The 14987-nt window shown below is 39.4% G+C and overlaps 1 protein-coding gene across 1 annotated transcript in view; it reads left to right on the plus strand.

The window, feature by feature from the left end:
* MYBPC3 (myosin binding protein C3) overlaps positions 1–14987 on the plus strand; it is a 54772-nt gene that overhangs the window by 8161 nt on the left and 31624 nt on the right. The window contains exons 2-11 of the mRNA XM_009979295.2: positions 1151–1417; positions 3157–3252; positions 3514–3600; positions 3759–3907; positions 4842–4959; positions 6336–6384; positions 7864–7908; positions 10221–10277; positions 10989–10991; positions 14739–14762. Coding sequence (XP_009977597.2) covers positions 1151–1417; positions 3157–3252; positions 3514–3600; positions 3759–3907; positions 4842–4959; positions 6336–6384; positions 7864–7908; positions 10221–10277; positions 10989–10991; positions 14739–14762 — 895 coding nt within the window. The remainder of the gene's footprint in view (positions 1–1150; positions 1418–3156; positions 3253–3513; positions 3601–3758; positions 3908–4841; positions 4960–6335; positions 6385–7863; positions 7909–10220; positions 10278–10988; positions 10992–14738; positions 14763–14987) is intronic.

The raw sequence follows: 14987 nt of genomic DNA on the forward strand, positions 1-14987 counted from the left end.
AGCAAAAAGATAACAGATTTCATTAAGACCAAAACATAAGCATAAAATGAAAAACTTGATGTAAAATAAGGTTGAAGAAACCTAAATAAATAAATCAGGGTAAAGAAATTAGTAAAATAAGTTACTTTATCAAAATCTAACTTTGAGAAAGATTAGGACAGTCATGGACCAAAATCATGATACATTGCTTGCTTTCCAAATTCCTCTTTGCTGTGCTACTTCGATTATATACGAACTAAAACATCATCTGGTTTATGCCTGTTCACCCCATATATTAATAATTTCATTAATTCTCATGATAAGCATCATAAGTGTCTCTTGACACAGAGAGGAAATATTATGACCCACCTTGTAACTATTTAGAAAACTAATTGTTGTAGAATGCTACAAGGGAAAGTACTTTAGCTTTTAATGCTGAACTAAAGACTTGAATGCAAACAATAATTGATATTATTTTAGCGGGGACACAATGACAAGGGCCGTCACAGGAACGTGCATGCCTGCCCATGAAAGTCTTCATCAGTCCAAACAGAAGGACTAAAGATGAGCCATTAAAGTCTTCATCAGTCCAAACAGAAGGACTAAAGATGAGCCATTAAAGTCTTCATCAGTCCAAACAGAAGGACTAAAGATGAGCCATTAATTCATCGTGGTATATTAGGACACCGGTTGCTGCACAAACTGCAATTTTGTTGGAGGAACAGATCCTGGTCCTGTTTAACAACTGTATTAAGCAGCTGTTAGGACGGAGTTAATATTTCTAAATAAAACTGCATGGCAAATTAATGTCGAGAGCTTGATATATAAGACCACATATCATGCCATCTTGACATAGATCAAAACATCCACTGATGAAAAATCAGAGCTCCTTATGGGGGAAAGAAAGAGGAGGATGGACAGTGAGATGGGTTTGCTATCCATTCCGTTTTATTTCGTGACAACATGGAGAAGATACGACATCTCAGTCAGAGACAGAACTCAATAAACATCAAGACAATTCCACAACTTCTCTGTGGAAAGTGTTGTAATTTGTATCTTGCACGGGCAGATGGGAGAGAAAGGAGACAGCTGGTGCAGCCACAACAGCTGACTACACCAGATACGCCACAATTGCAAAACAGATTCGAGTGAGCCCTCTCTCTTTTTTTAGTTTCAGCATTTACCAAGAAGCCGAAGACAACAGAGGTGACAGCAGGAAGCACAGCTGTGTTTGAAGCAGAGACAGAAAAAGCCGGCGTCAAGGTGAAGTGGCAGAGAGCTGGCACGGAAATTACTGGAAGTGAGAAATATGTCATCAAGGCAGAAGGCAACAAGCATTCGCTGACAATCAACAACGTAGGGAAAGAAGACGATGTGACATACGCCGTAATAGCTGGAAGTTCCAAGGTCAAATTTGAACTCAAGGTCAAGGAACCAGGTACAGCCTTCCCTAAGCAATTCTAAATTTCTTCAGTATTTCCAGTCCCACATGCAAACTCCATGAGGGAGGCCCATGGAAACCAGCTTGTCTGAACACTGTAAAATTTCTCTACCAGCAACACATCTGTTTTGCCCAATTATTTGAAGCTACTCATTAATATTAAGCTGAGGAATACATTACCTGTGGCTAAGACACCCATTTCCAGACACCAGGATTCCACACAGTGGAGATTACAGAGGAAATCTCAATGTACGTTTTGGGAATTCTCTGACAAGCTTTTCAACTTAGCTATTGAAAAGCAAAGCAAAACTAGTCTAACCTAACCTGACCTCAAAGAAGATGTCTTAGGTCTGATGTTTTATTCTTTTTTAATTATCTTATTTGAACACAAAACAGTAGCAATCTACAAAAAATGTACAAGTTATGCTGTAATGGTTTTAGGAGCTCTTATGTTCCCCAAAACTGTCTCAAAATCACCAGCTAATAAAAATACATATTTCAAGAGGCACTTGAATACAAAGGGTGATCATTCGTGTATCACCTATCGTTACTACTTCTGTAGGCATTAAAGAATCAGATGGGAAACTGAAAAACTTCCCCAGACTTTTCCTGGGAAAAACTTTAAAGAGCCAAATTCTCTGGAATTTTCTCATGAAAAATGCCTGAAGATGCTGAGAATAAATGAAATCGCTCAGGTTTTGAAACATTGTGACCTTCCCAATCCCTTTTTTCCCCTCCAAAATGGTCCCCATTTACCACTTCTGGTATTTTAATTTTCCCTTTTTATGTTGGTGAAAAGCCTTAAACTCAGATTGTTTGTATCACCTCCTTTCCTTTGCTATCACTGTTTATCCTAGCAACATGATGGTAGTGAGGCCTTCTGGTCAGCTGAAAAGATACTGGTGAATATTTAACAGGAGACAAGACATCTGTTCCAGATGAAAAGACAGTGCAGGATAGGTTATGAGGAAGGGGAAATCCGGGTATGGATTAGGACAGCATAACAGCTGTCAGAGCACATAGAAGTACGATCCTACTGACTATCTCATCCTGGATGCAAACAGGTACATCCTATACTGGAAATATCTTCCTCATTGGCTTTCAGGTTAGTTCCAGGTAGAGCTTGCTACAGGCAGACATCCCATAAATAACAGTGTTACTGAATTTGGATAAAAGCAACACACCTCTGACAAGCACACTGTTGTGCCTGTGAGATCATGGTTTCATTGAGAAGCCATAAACTTCCACGAGCCAGGGGAAGAAAGGATAGACAGATTTTGTAAAATATTTTCTCCCTGTTGATTACTAGCAGTGTCTAGAGCTTTTCCCAAGCTGCCACAGAATTTGGAACATGACATTCCAACAGCAGAGCTGAACAAAATCTCATGAATAAGTAAATTGTTTTCAAAAATAATCATCGCATCATTTTTCATTACTTTTTCTATTTAGACCATTGAAGTTAACAACAAATAATAGTGTTATTCATCAGCTGACAAGTTCCTACACATCAAGACTACAGAATTTAAAAATCCAGGCATCAGTTCTTTCCAAGCTTAGAGCCTCATCACCCAGCTTCAGTAGGCCCCTTCTTCCAGCACATCCTCTAGGTTCTAGAAAACCACAGCTAATTTCTTTGCATTTCCTAACACATATCAAAAGCCGCTCTTTTGCAAAATTTCTTCAGAAAGGAAGTAGAAACATGGCTTTCTCTAATCTTGACTTATATTCATTTCCAGAAAAAAGTGAGACAGTCACTCCTGCTGAAGCTGCTCCAGCCCCGACGGCCTCGGAGTCGCCAGCTCCACCAGCAGAAAGCAGCCAAAACCCAGAAGGTAACACAGAACACTGTTATCTGCTCCGGTTCATTAACAGAAGGGAGGAACAGGAACAGAGAATCCTCAGAGTCAGTGAAGTAGAGAGAGCAGCTGAAAGCAGACCACTAATGCCCAACGACAGACAATAAAGAACAGGGAGTCTCATAGACAGAAGAAATATAGTGAGATATTTCGAAATGACTCAACAAATTCACCGCATATGCTGTAACAGAAGCTAACGCCGAAAGTTCTAACTAGTAATTCTGATGTTTATTTCAGTTGCCTCTGCTGAGACTCAGCCAGAAGAGCCTCTGGACCCTATTGGGCTCTTTGTGACACGACCCCAGGATGGAGAAGTTACTGTTGGTGAGTACAAAGTGTGAGTCGAGTGATGTTGTAAACGGTACCTGTTGCTTGACTATTTAGCTCTCCATGTACAGGATGACAGCAGTGATATACCAGACACATTAAACACTGTTCATCATCGTATTTTAAAGAAAATAAGATTATTCTTCCCTTACAAGGTGGAAACATCACGTTCACTGCCAAAGTGGCAGGTGAGAGCCTGCTGAAGAAACCATCAGTGAAATGGTTCAAAGGGAAGTGGATGGACCTGGGAAGCAAAGTGGGCAAACATCTCCAGCTACATGACAATTATGATCGAAATAACAAGGTACAATGGGCAGAGTAAGATTCTCGGTCTTAACTGATCTTTAATCTGGGCAAAATATAAGCTAATGTAGGAACGTTTTGATATTAAGGTACCCAAAGCTACGCACAATGCTATCCTCACGCCAAGAAGTCTGCATTTTGACCATGCAGCCCAGAGACAAGCAGGACACACAGACTCTCGCACACCTTATCTATGAGGAAATGTCTGGAGGACAAGGGGAGAAGTTTTGCTCTGCAGGATCTACTGCAGGATTCTACCCATCTTCCTCTCAAGCAATAGATACTTGCTATGTTTAAGAGGAAGATATTTAAGTATGATCAACCTTGGTTTTAATAGACCAAGCATTCAGCTGTTAGTGCTGGAATTCCTTGTTCTCCTGCATCGTCTAGACTGCTTTAAAGAGCTGAGTGAGATCCATTTTTACCACAATTGTGTTCAAAGATATACGGACAGGAACACAAGAGTCTGTACCATGGCTTCTCATCCTGGCTGGTGTATGAAACACTACTACCCTCTCCTGGATGGAACGGAACAGACTTGCTCACATTAGCCACTCCTTTTGCTGGATTTTTCCATGTACTGTAGGCATCCTGGGGAGAGGCTGTGTTTGATCAATGAAAGCTCTACTCCTGTTTCCAACACACGTGCAACCAGTGCACGTGACGACTGCACACACTGGTACACCAGCATAGTTTGCTGATACAACCTTGCAGCCTCTGGAAGACCTGTACTGACAATGCTCTTTAGTTGTTCCTACTGAATCGGAAGAGGGGGTGTATGTATTTTTACGACACTAATGAGTTACAAGCTCAGGAGGTTCTTAGTTCTAGAAGGACACAAAGGCATATTTCATCCCTTGCCTATTTCTCCCCGTGCCTTAATACGCTGTATTCTTTCTCTCTAATTTATGAATTGTATCTCGTGTCTGTTCTAGGTGTACACCTTTGAAATGGAAATCATAGAAGCAAACATGACTTTTGCAGGAGGGTACAGATGTGAGGTGTCTACCAAGGACAAGTTTGATAGTTCTAATTTCAACCTGACAGTCAACGGTAAGATGAATTCCTGCCACCTTGTTTCTTCCTTATATTTTTTTCTACCTGTAAGCCCACCAACAATTTTTTTCTGATAAATAGTGGCTACTAGACAAGCATAGATCTGAAATATCTGAAGAGCTACAGGTACACTTACAGAGGCCCACAGATGAGAGTTGGGATGGGTGGGCAGAGATACAGAGCATTAGAAGTTAACACTTGGATGTCACTCAAGTCAGAACTGTGATGCTCTTAAAGAAAGCACACAGAAAGATGCAAATCAGCTCAACTTTTCTGTGGATTTATTCGGATTTCAGATCCATCCTCTCATGATATTTAATGCCACTAGAACAAAAGGGAGGTCCATTCTTTTTTTGGCAGAAAAGGGGATACTTGAAAAGGAAAAAAAAAAAAGAGGAGAAACGGAAAGATTTAGACATGTGACACTATTAGCAATTCCTTTCTTCCCCATAAATTCGAGGCATGCAGAAGCACTTTGTGATATGAAATTGCTTTAAGATTAGATGACTCATTTACATAATACCTGGTGCCACCACACTGAGAAGCATGCCAACAACTGAAAAGGAAGTACGCTTCAACATCCATTTCCCCCTCGTGCGGAAGAGTTGGGTAGAAGCATGGACCACCTGAAAGAGCTGAACGTTCGGACCATTTCCTGTGCCAGTGGTTCTGCTGAAGGGACCACAACACTAATTTGTGTCCAGGAGCCAATGAGCCTAATATGCAAAGACAAATGTTTACTGAAGATACTCAGTAGCTCATTTTTGAAGTTTCGCTAGTCGGCTGTAGGGCTTACAAGACTTAGGAGCTGTGATTGAGAACAGCTTTTCTCCCAGTAGTAGCTGTACACCTATTCATACCAACAGAAGCTTAGAACACAGTAATAAAGTCCTCTCTATGCAACACCCTCGATGGAGTTTCTCTATGTCTCTACATAATTCCAGGAATTTACCTATGCTTTCAGAAGATGGATTACAATTTATCAGTAGTAATAATATTCAGTTGATACCCAGTGGGTTTTTTATTAGGGTTTAAATACCTTGTGAGGCCAATATTGAAGCTAAATCTACTAAAATTAAAATTCAGGAAAACTGACAAGAGATTAGGATGGTTTGTCATGCTGCAGGTTACCATGAAGCATGAGACAGAATTCAGCTACACCTGAAACACTGGATGTTGCTAAGGAATTGCTGATTAGTGAAGGCTACATGTTGAAACATGATGCTTCAACCTTTCAATGTGTAATTGATCGCAATTTACAAAATAAAAATTTTAGGAAAAGTCTGCAAAGGAAAAGCTTTGGAATTAAACTGTATTTTTACATTATCTTGACTTGCTCTCCCATTCTTGTTCATCACTTTTTGTCACATCAGAAGCACCAGTAACCGGAGACTTGGACCTTCGCGCTGCCTTCCGACGCACGTGAGTATGTACAGCAGAAACTTACGTAGCCCAGATTATACTTCCATGAGGAAATTGCTACTTTCCTAGACAAAACTAATTAAAAGCAAATCTGTTGCACCAACAAGCACAAAGACGGGGATGTCTACTAAGAAAATATTTCTATTAAGAAAATATTTCTGCTATTAAAACATTATACAACTCCTAGAATCCTCTACAGGAGTTTAGACTTTGTAGTAAGATAACAATCATACTTGTCTTCAATTATGCAATTGGTATGTATCATCCTACCAAGAACTTCAGCACTTTTTTTCCCAGACCTCTAATGAGCAATCCAGACGCAGACCAACAGAGAAGGAAAAGATTCTGTGTAGTGCTTAGTCTTTATTTGATCTGGCTCGAGGAACTACATGTACCTTAATACAAACATTTGCTAAACAAAGAAGTGGAGTTTGATGCGAGCTCTGTAAGCAGCACATCACTGATAACGTTAATATGAGCATTTTGGTTGGATTTGTTTTCATGTTCTATAATTGTATGAACTAAATGAAGACAATGATACTGTGTGTAGGGTGGTGAGGCACTGGCACAGGTTGCCCAGAGAAGTTGTGGCTGCCCCATCCCTGGAAGTGTTCAAGGCCAGGTTGGATGAGGCTTTGAGCAACCTGGTGTAGTGGAGGGTGTCCCTGCCCATGGCAGGGGGGGGTTGGAACTGGATGGTCTTTGAGGTCCCTTCCAACCCAAACATTCTATGATTCTATGATTCTAAAACTCAGGTATTTGTAGGTCTTAGATATTAAAGACCGCAAGGTATTGCACTGGTGTTGAAAAGGCCGTTCTCCCCACATCTGCAATACCTTTTGAACTGATGCAGGACTTAATGGAACACTGATGCAGGACTTAATGGAACAATGTTCCTTTCTATCAGGAAAATTTGCAAAATTGGTTGGGTTTTTTTTTATTATTTAGAAGTTAACCTGTGTTTTTTCACTGTTGAATATTTCTCTCTTTGTGTAATTCAGTTTCTGGTTGCGTTTACATATATTTTTGCAAAGTTACTAGACCAAGAATATTCCAACAGCCCTCTATTTCTCCAACACATGACACAAATCATCTGTGGTGACCCCTGCAGTTTTTCCCTATAAGTGCAGTGCTATTTTTATATGAGCATTTGCTTTTTAACCTTCTATCCCAGAGAACTAAAAAAGACCTGTAGACTTTACCTACAGCCAAATCCACCTGCAGGCAGCTGACGGCCTCGCTGGGATGCCTGTTAAACAGAGGATGCTGAGTGCACAGCTGCATCGTGCTACTTCCCTGCAGTGGAATTAGGCTTCAAGAGTTTGTCTTTTTGCCAGCACAATTAAAAGAATTCAGAATCAGTTCAGAGCGAGCGCAGTGTGAGCAGCATCAGGCTGTTCAGATTTTCAGCTTCTTCTGAGCCAAATTTTGAACTGAACTGTTTAATTCTGAAGCTTTGTCTTTGATACCCTCACTCAGGAGCCTGGCAGGAGGGGGCAGACGGATGACTTCAGCCTTTCTCAGGTAGCCACTGTCTGTGTCAGCAGACAAATTCAAGTCTAACAATGAACTGTCTCTCTCTGCTTAAGAAAAGAAAAAAAAAAACCCAACTCACAGGACTAGCTGCCGCTTACGTTGCAATTAAATTGTTGTTTCTAGTGTGTAGTATTTATATGAGATTAATACAATAAGTAGTAATGTAAAATGAGTATAAATAATGGAAAGAGTCGTTTGATAGTTCAGTGAGAGGCAGATTCATCTACAGAAAAAGCATGTGTTTGGCAAGAGGCATCTTCCCACCATTGTTAGAAGAGAAAAAGTAACTTCAAATCATATGCATGCCTGCCCCCTCTGTTTTACTGTTCTCCTCTCTGCTGGGCACATCCTGACTAAAACTGTCCCTGCTCCCAGGAATGTACCAACACACGTGTCTATGGAAACCTGTTGTTTCCTGGCACACTCTGCATCCCACTATCACTGAATTTCCCACCCTATCCCTTTTGGTCCCAATGTCTCCTACCATAATGAAAACAGACTTAACTCTACGCACGTTAAAGCAATTATTAGGGTCTTACTCTTCAGCAAAGCTAAACATTGATTGCTAGGCTCTCCTGAAAATCTGATTCAGGTACCACCTGGGAAGCAATAAGGTGACTAGTTATTCTCCCAGCTGTGGATTCTGATTTCCTGAATATTTGACCACAAGAAGCCCTTTTCAGATACTAGTGATTTTTAAGTACATTTTATGCCTGCAAACATCGAAAATCTTCTGAAAGTAAGGAACAAAGTGGCCAAACAAACACTTTTTCATTTGAACATTAGTCCCAGAAAATTATCCTTTCCAGTACTGTGCTATCTTGAAAGTAATCACAGAAGTAAAAATTGTACTTTCTTAATAAAAAGATCTCTTCTCACAGTATATTCAAAATTACACTGATTCAAAATTGTTACTTATTCTCACTAACCTTGCATTGTCAAGCAGCACAAGAAGTTTGGCATTTGTTTCTCTCCCATTTTTTTTAAAGTGATGTTTAAATACCCATCATTTATCTGTTGAGGTTTTTTCCTTACTTTTTAAAGTATTTGTTCCTGCAATATTGAGTTTTCCTTACATTCTACAGACAGACTAATTTTCTCTGAAGCAACCAGCACTGTGTATTGCCAGAGACAGCTTTATGGGTTACCACTACCACCAGTACAACTGAAAAGAATAATTTCTGTGTATAAAAGAGTAATTAAGCATAAGGTGTTGCTGCTGGAAGAATCTGAATGCTGTGAGACGGCGTCACCAGATTCTTAAGACAAAAAAGAAGCCAAGGAGCAGCTGAACATTGATGATGGGAGACTGACTGAGATACATAAAATCCATTTTGACTTTCTAAACCCAGTTTGAATGCAAAGAAGATCTTTTTTTTTTTTTTTGCTAAGTTGAATAATCAATAGTCATGAAATCCAGTGTAACTCCCAATACTTTTATATCAAATCCGTGAAGTGATTTTTGAGGAATTAAAGACAAAGAAGGGATTTTAGTGACTTTATGCTAAGTTTCCAGAATAGATCTGTACTTCCAATGTTCAGAAGAACAGCTAAACCACATTTGATTCAGAGCACCAAAAGTAAAACTGCATTCCGAATTCACTACACACAACAGACAGAATTACACATCGAAAAATTCCTGCTTGTTTCTTATTCTCACAAATCAATTCATCACAACATTGCTTGCCATGATGCTTGTTGAACAACTACATATTGAATCTCATCTCAGAACCAAAGTCAGATCACAGAATTCCTTCATTAATGCTCCCAAGCACCAACGATGTGACACTTTTTTCAGTATAATGAATTCTGGAATCAAAAAGAGCCTTAAGAAACAGTCACAGCTGGGATAATACTGGAAATAAAATGCGATTTTAGATTGTAAAAAGTCCCACAAAAATGTTGGTTAAATACTGCCCCACACTGCAAACAACATCCACGTTCCCTAAACTACAGCTTTCCAAAAGCACTAACGCATTTAAAGGAAAACTTCTGCACCATCTTCATGATACTGAATACGTTCCAGATCAATATGACCACCAAATTAATACGCTGTACAACTCTATCCACAATCAGTACAGAAAAAATACAAGTTCATTAAATATATTTCTTAAACCAATATGAATACTAATATGGACAAAGAGCCTAATTAACCACCTTCCATGTCAGTGCACGTTCTAAGTCATCCTAAACCCATCTACCACTTCCCTGCAAAAATACATCATCTACATAATGATACAGTCTCACAAGCGATTCCCATTTCCTTCTGAAACTAATCATGTTTTTCTGTTACTATACAGTACTGAGGGACACGAAGAAGGTGGAGAGTTTAATTTTAGTGCCCTCCTGAAAAAGAGGTGAGTGAAAATCCATAGACTTAGAGAAATAAAGTAACCAGCTGCTGTTGAACAACTCTGAAAAGGCTAGAACTAGGACAAATGAAAGTTTCATAAATTCAGAATCCTTCTAGTTTTCCTAAAGCAGCTCTAACTGGAAAAAGGATGACAGGTAATTATGGCAACTTCCTCAAATACTCAGCATTTGCTGTATTTTTGCTAGGTTTTTACTGGAGGAGAAAAAAAATAAAAATAAAAATCGATGTTTCCCAAGCTAGAAAAGTCTGGGACTAGAGTAATTACATGCTTCTGCCAGCACCTTTTATCAAAAATGTCCAAAACACAACAAGCATTTACAACTCCTGTAAGACAGAAAATTCTGCCTTATTCAGAATTTTCTGCCCAAAGTTCTCACAGCACTTCACATCGGAGAGCTGGGAGGACAAGTCTTTTTATCAGATACCTAAACGTTCCTGTTACACTGTACAACTACATATTATACAGCTGCTTATCATATGGATACTGTATGTTATATAAATATTATATAAACATTTGTTACCCTGCCAAATCTAATTCTTATTTCTTGCTTTTACTTTCACCTTTTTTGGTGGAATTTCTTCTCCCATTCTCATCCTTCCTTGCTGTATCTGTTTTCATCACCTGTCTACTTATGTTTTCCTCTTTTTACCACCATCTTTATCTGGACGTTTTGGATTCTACTGGTGCCAACAGAGAGTAAGATTTCTACTTCATTTTCTTGTAAATGCATTGGTCAGACTGAGTACAAGAACCATTTGGTTTGAAATAATGCATGCATCTTTATCTTTCTTATGTGTAGAGCATGATAAAAATTAGACAGTATGAAAGAAACTTATCAGGCACCAATTTCTGAGACAGAAATGCTTTTAAACAATGTGCAGAAGTTAAGAGTGGAACATTCAATGCAAAACAATGTATTTCTCTGAATGTCCCTTGGTTTTCACCATCAGTTTCTTTTATAAGCAGTTTTAAATTATCCTTGAATTTCCAGATTTTCTCAATAACCCGCTGCTTTAAATTCCTGTTGTCACAGAAATTAAAATCAGAAAAATGGTTTGCATAATATGCTGCTGGTGCCTATTAAACGGGCCCTGAAGTTTTGTCCCATCTATCCTTACACCTGCTGTGTGAACCCATTCCTCAAGTCACCCGAAAGGTCCAAAACAACAAGTGCATTACAATTTTTTTGTAATTCTAAAGTAGGGAAAATAATCTTTCTGAATAATGGCAGTAATCAAACCTGTACAGGCTTGAGAGCTCAAATACAGTAGCTGTACAAACATCCGAATTTCTGTACAAAATAGAAGGGGGAAAAAAAGAATTGTTGATCCCTTTTTAAAAAACTTCAAATACACGGAGGCCAACATGAAAATATTTGCATAATTTCACACAGTGGCCCTGGCTGGAGTCAAGTGTTAACTTTGCTGAGCCCCTCTCCTTGTGCCTTCTCCTTCTGGTTTCATAATTAGTTTTGAGCAGTGAGAGAACTCTAAAAAGTAGTAAAAATCTCCAGTATTTCCAGAAATGTTCAATTTGTGGATTTATCTATTTGTTAGACTAGAAACGCGGTTCCTTAAAAGAAGCTTACAAATTTCACTGCATTTTATCAGTGTTTTGGGCCTTTTTTAACTTACAAATCCCTGTTCAGTGAATTTAAGCACACTGATAAATTCACTGCTCCTAGTTGTTTTTCACAGCTACTTTAGGAGTAATTTGTGGATCCTTCAGGCCTTGTACATCACAAGCTGAAGACCACTCCTATATTAACGAGAACAGCTGGGCATAAAAAGTCATCATGGAATGAAGGTATTCTTCATTCAAACAGAATAGAAAAAGGGACCTCATATTGAGGAGCTCTCAAGAGCTGTGCGGGTTCAAATAGAATTGGAGATTGTTCTTTTACCACCTCTGCTTTGTCCCATTTAATTTACAAGTGCCCCTCGATCCAGAGGTAATGAACATTCCCACTATAATAAAGAGAGCTTCATTTAATACTGTATCTCCTATCGCTGCAATTTAATTAACTGGTGTTGACATACAGATGCCATGGGCCAAGGAGAGGTCGTTGGGAAGAGGAAGGGAACAGCTGTCACAGAACTATTAAACGGGACAGCGAGCAGAGACCTTGAAGGAGGTGACAGCTGACTGGGTCCAATCAGTTGACAGTAATGGGATAGGAAGGAACCATCCCTGCGATGTACAAAACTATTTTTAACCCCTCCACATATGTCTAAAACATATCAGCTGCATATTCCATTTGCAGCAGGTTCACTAAGCTGCATCTTAATGCCCCCAAGTGCATAATTAACCTATGAAGTGATGACTCTGGATAAGGATCCCCAGCCCCAGGGAAAGCAACGGAAGGGTGGGAGAAGCTTCGGGAGTCCCAGCGCTCTTTTACTTTTTGTACGCTGCTTAGTTCCTGTTGGTAGTGGAAGAGCACAGCCTACCTGTGGTAACTCCAGTCTTTAGGGGATCAAAAAGACTGTTTGAACAAATACAAAGCAGTGAAACAGAGCACTGGGATGGGGAAGCCTTTGCTCAGAAGCAGAGAAAGAGATTTTTTTCTTTTTCACAACTCAATTAAACGCTTTACAAACTACAACCTGTAGCTTCTAGTACCATTTTACATGCAACTTACCAGCCTTTCTCTGTATTTAGAAAATATCAGTATTTCCAAGGAATAGACTATACTCTTGCTTATGATCAAGTTTCTTGTATTTCAGCTTGTGTGCTCCAAAACAGTATTGCCAGATATAACAATGGGATGACACCGAGTAATGGAAAAGCTAAAGCAAAAATTAAGGAAGTCTTCTCAATAGGGAGATATACTGGACTGTGGAATTGCTTTCCAATTGGAAGATTTTTCTCATGATGTATTTAAAAATAACCCATACAAAATATTTTTGAAAACTCCGTGCATAATCCTACCTGTACATTTTCAGGTAAAGGAGCGTATACAGACGAACATGTAAACAGGCAGACAGACAGAGAGACCACCAATATTTATATTATGCCTGAAGGAAAATAATAACATTTGAATCTCTTAAGTCTTTCTTATTTCCTGTGATTTTCTATTTCCTTTTGAGATACACGTTGCTCCACAGAACATCAATTGCACCAGTACAAAGAACTCAGCACATACTAGAAATATTATATATTCCTAGTTTTATGTACTTATCTATCTATTCCAATTCATATGTATTTAGAAATATTTTAGAGTTGCTCATTGATATGATCAGGACAATTACCCCAAGAATGCACATGTTAAAAAAAAAAAAAACAAAAAATCTTTGTCTATTTGGCAAACTTGTTCAATCGTCCTGCCTTCTGCTAGGCAGAACTACAAACCATTTGTAGCTGCCAGACTAAATGATAGATATACAGAGAAGAGGAATCCTGATGGAATTTGTGGGTGATGTGGATGCACTGTCACGACAACGCAAACACTCACTAGGCTGCACTTACCGCAAGGAGTCCAAACTTCAGCTCCACCTATCCACTCAACCAGTGCTCGTGAGGGCTCGGGGCTCAGCGAGGGCTAAGCCACTCCAAAGGGACAAGAGATTGCATGCCATATTTCAGCTCAGACTCACTGAGCTGAAAATCCTCTTCTCCTCCTTCCCTTCTCTTCAAGAGCTACAAGGGTGCTGGAAATCCCAACCCTGGACTGCACTACTTTAACAAACATAGTGTGCTCGGTGCAAACAAGCCTTTTTGGGGCAATAAAAGGAGTCCCAGAAATGTTTGGTTATATGGAGAACTGCTGGTTAGAATGACTACAGTCATGCTTTTTCAGTAGCAATATTTCTCACATGCTAAAGGGACTGTTCTTTTTCTGAAAAAAAAAAAAAAAATGGAAATATGCCAAATAATCCTCCACTTTTCTCTGCATTACCTGCTGCATGACTCGCCTGCTTGTTGAGGTTTGCTGAGCATGGCTTCATTACAAAGGTGTGTTCTGCTGCACTGGAATCTGCCTGGTCCTGGTGATATCAGAAACAGCAACCATGGGAAGTTCCTTTTCCTAAAGAAAATTTTAAGAAAATATTACTTCTTTCATCCTTTCTCTGTTCACAAAAATGCAAACTATGACAGGCAACAATTCCGTGAGGACAGGGCAAAGCAAAGCTATTTGTTTCCCTGTAAGGTGATCAGCCATAATTAGGAATAAGCAGAAGTGTTCACACTTATAACATGAATCGCAGCGTGGAATTGCACAACGTGTGGGAGTGAGTTTGGTTTCAATAGGGAAGAGTGTTTTTCTCAAGCCTATTTCAGAGCTTTTGCATGAGGTCCTTCATCTCCCTGCTCCTGAAGCACAGGCTAAAGGTGAAGATGACTCTCATGGCTCTGTTGTATTAACACATGATGCCCTCTTTCTTGCCCATCGGGATGCTGCGTGTTCCTCCAAACGGTTCTCTGCGTCATTCTGGAGTGCAGCAGCTTCTTGCGCTCGGTAAATCGGTAAGCTTACGCCAATTTCTTTTTCTATTTATCATCTTTGAGATCAAAAATACAATGACAGAAAAAGAATGCCATTCCTGAAGCCAGACAATCGAATTTTCCCTTGGTTTTGCTAAATCAAATATTAATTCTTCCATACTCCATACTTCCTCCTGAAGCCAGACAATCGAATTTTCCCTTGGTTTTGCTAAACCAAATATTAATTCTTCCATACTCCATACTTCC

The sequence above is a fragment of the Tauraco erythrolophus genome, chromosome 6 (genome assembly GCF_009769465.1).
Source record: "Tauraco erythrolophus isolate bTauEry1 chromosome 6, bTauEry1.pri, whole genome shotgun sequence".
In the NCBI taxonomy this organism is placed as follows: Eukaryota; Metazoa; Chordata; class Aves; order Musophagiformes; family Musophagidae; genus Tauraco; species Tauraco erythrolophus.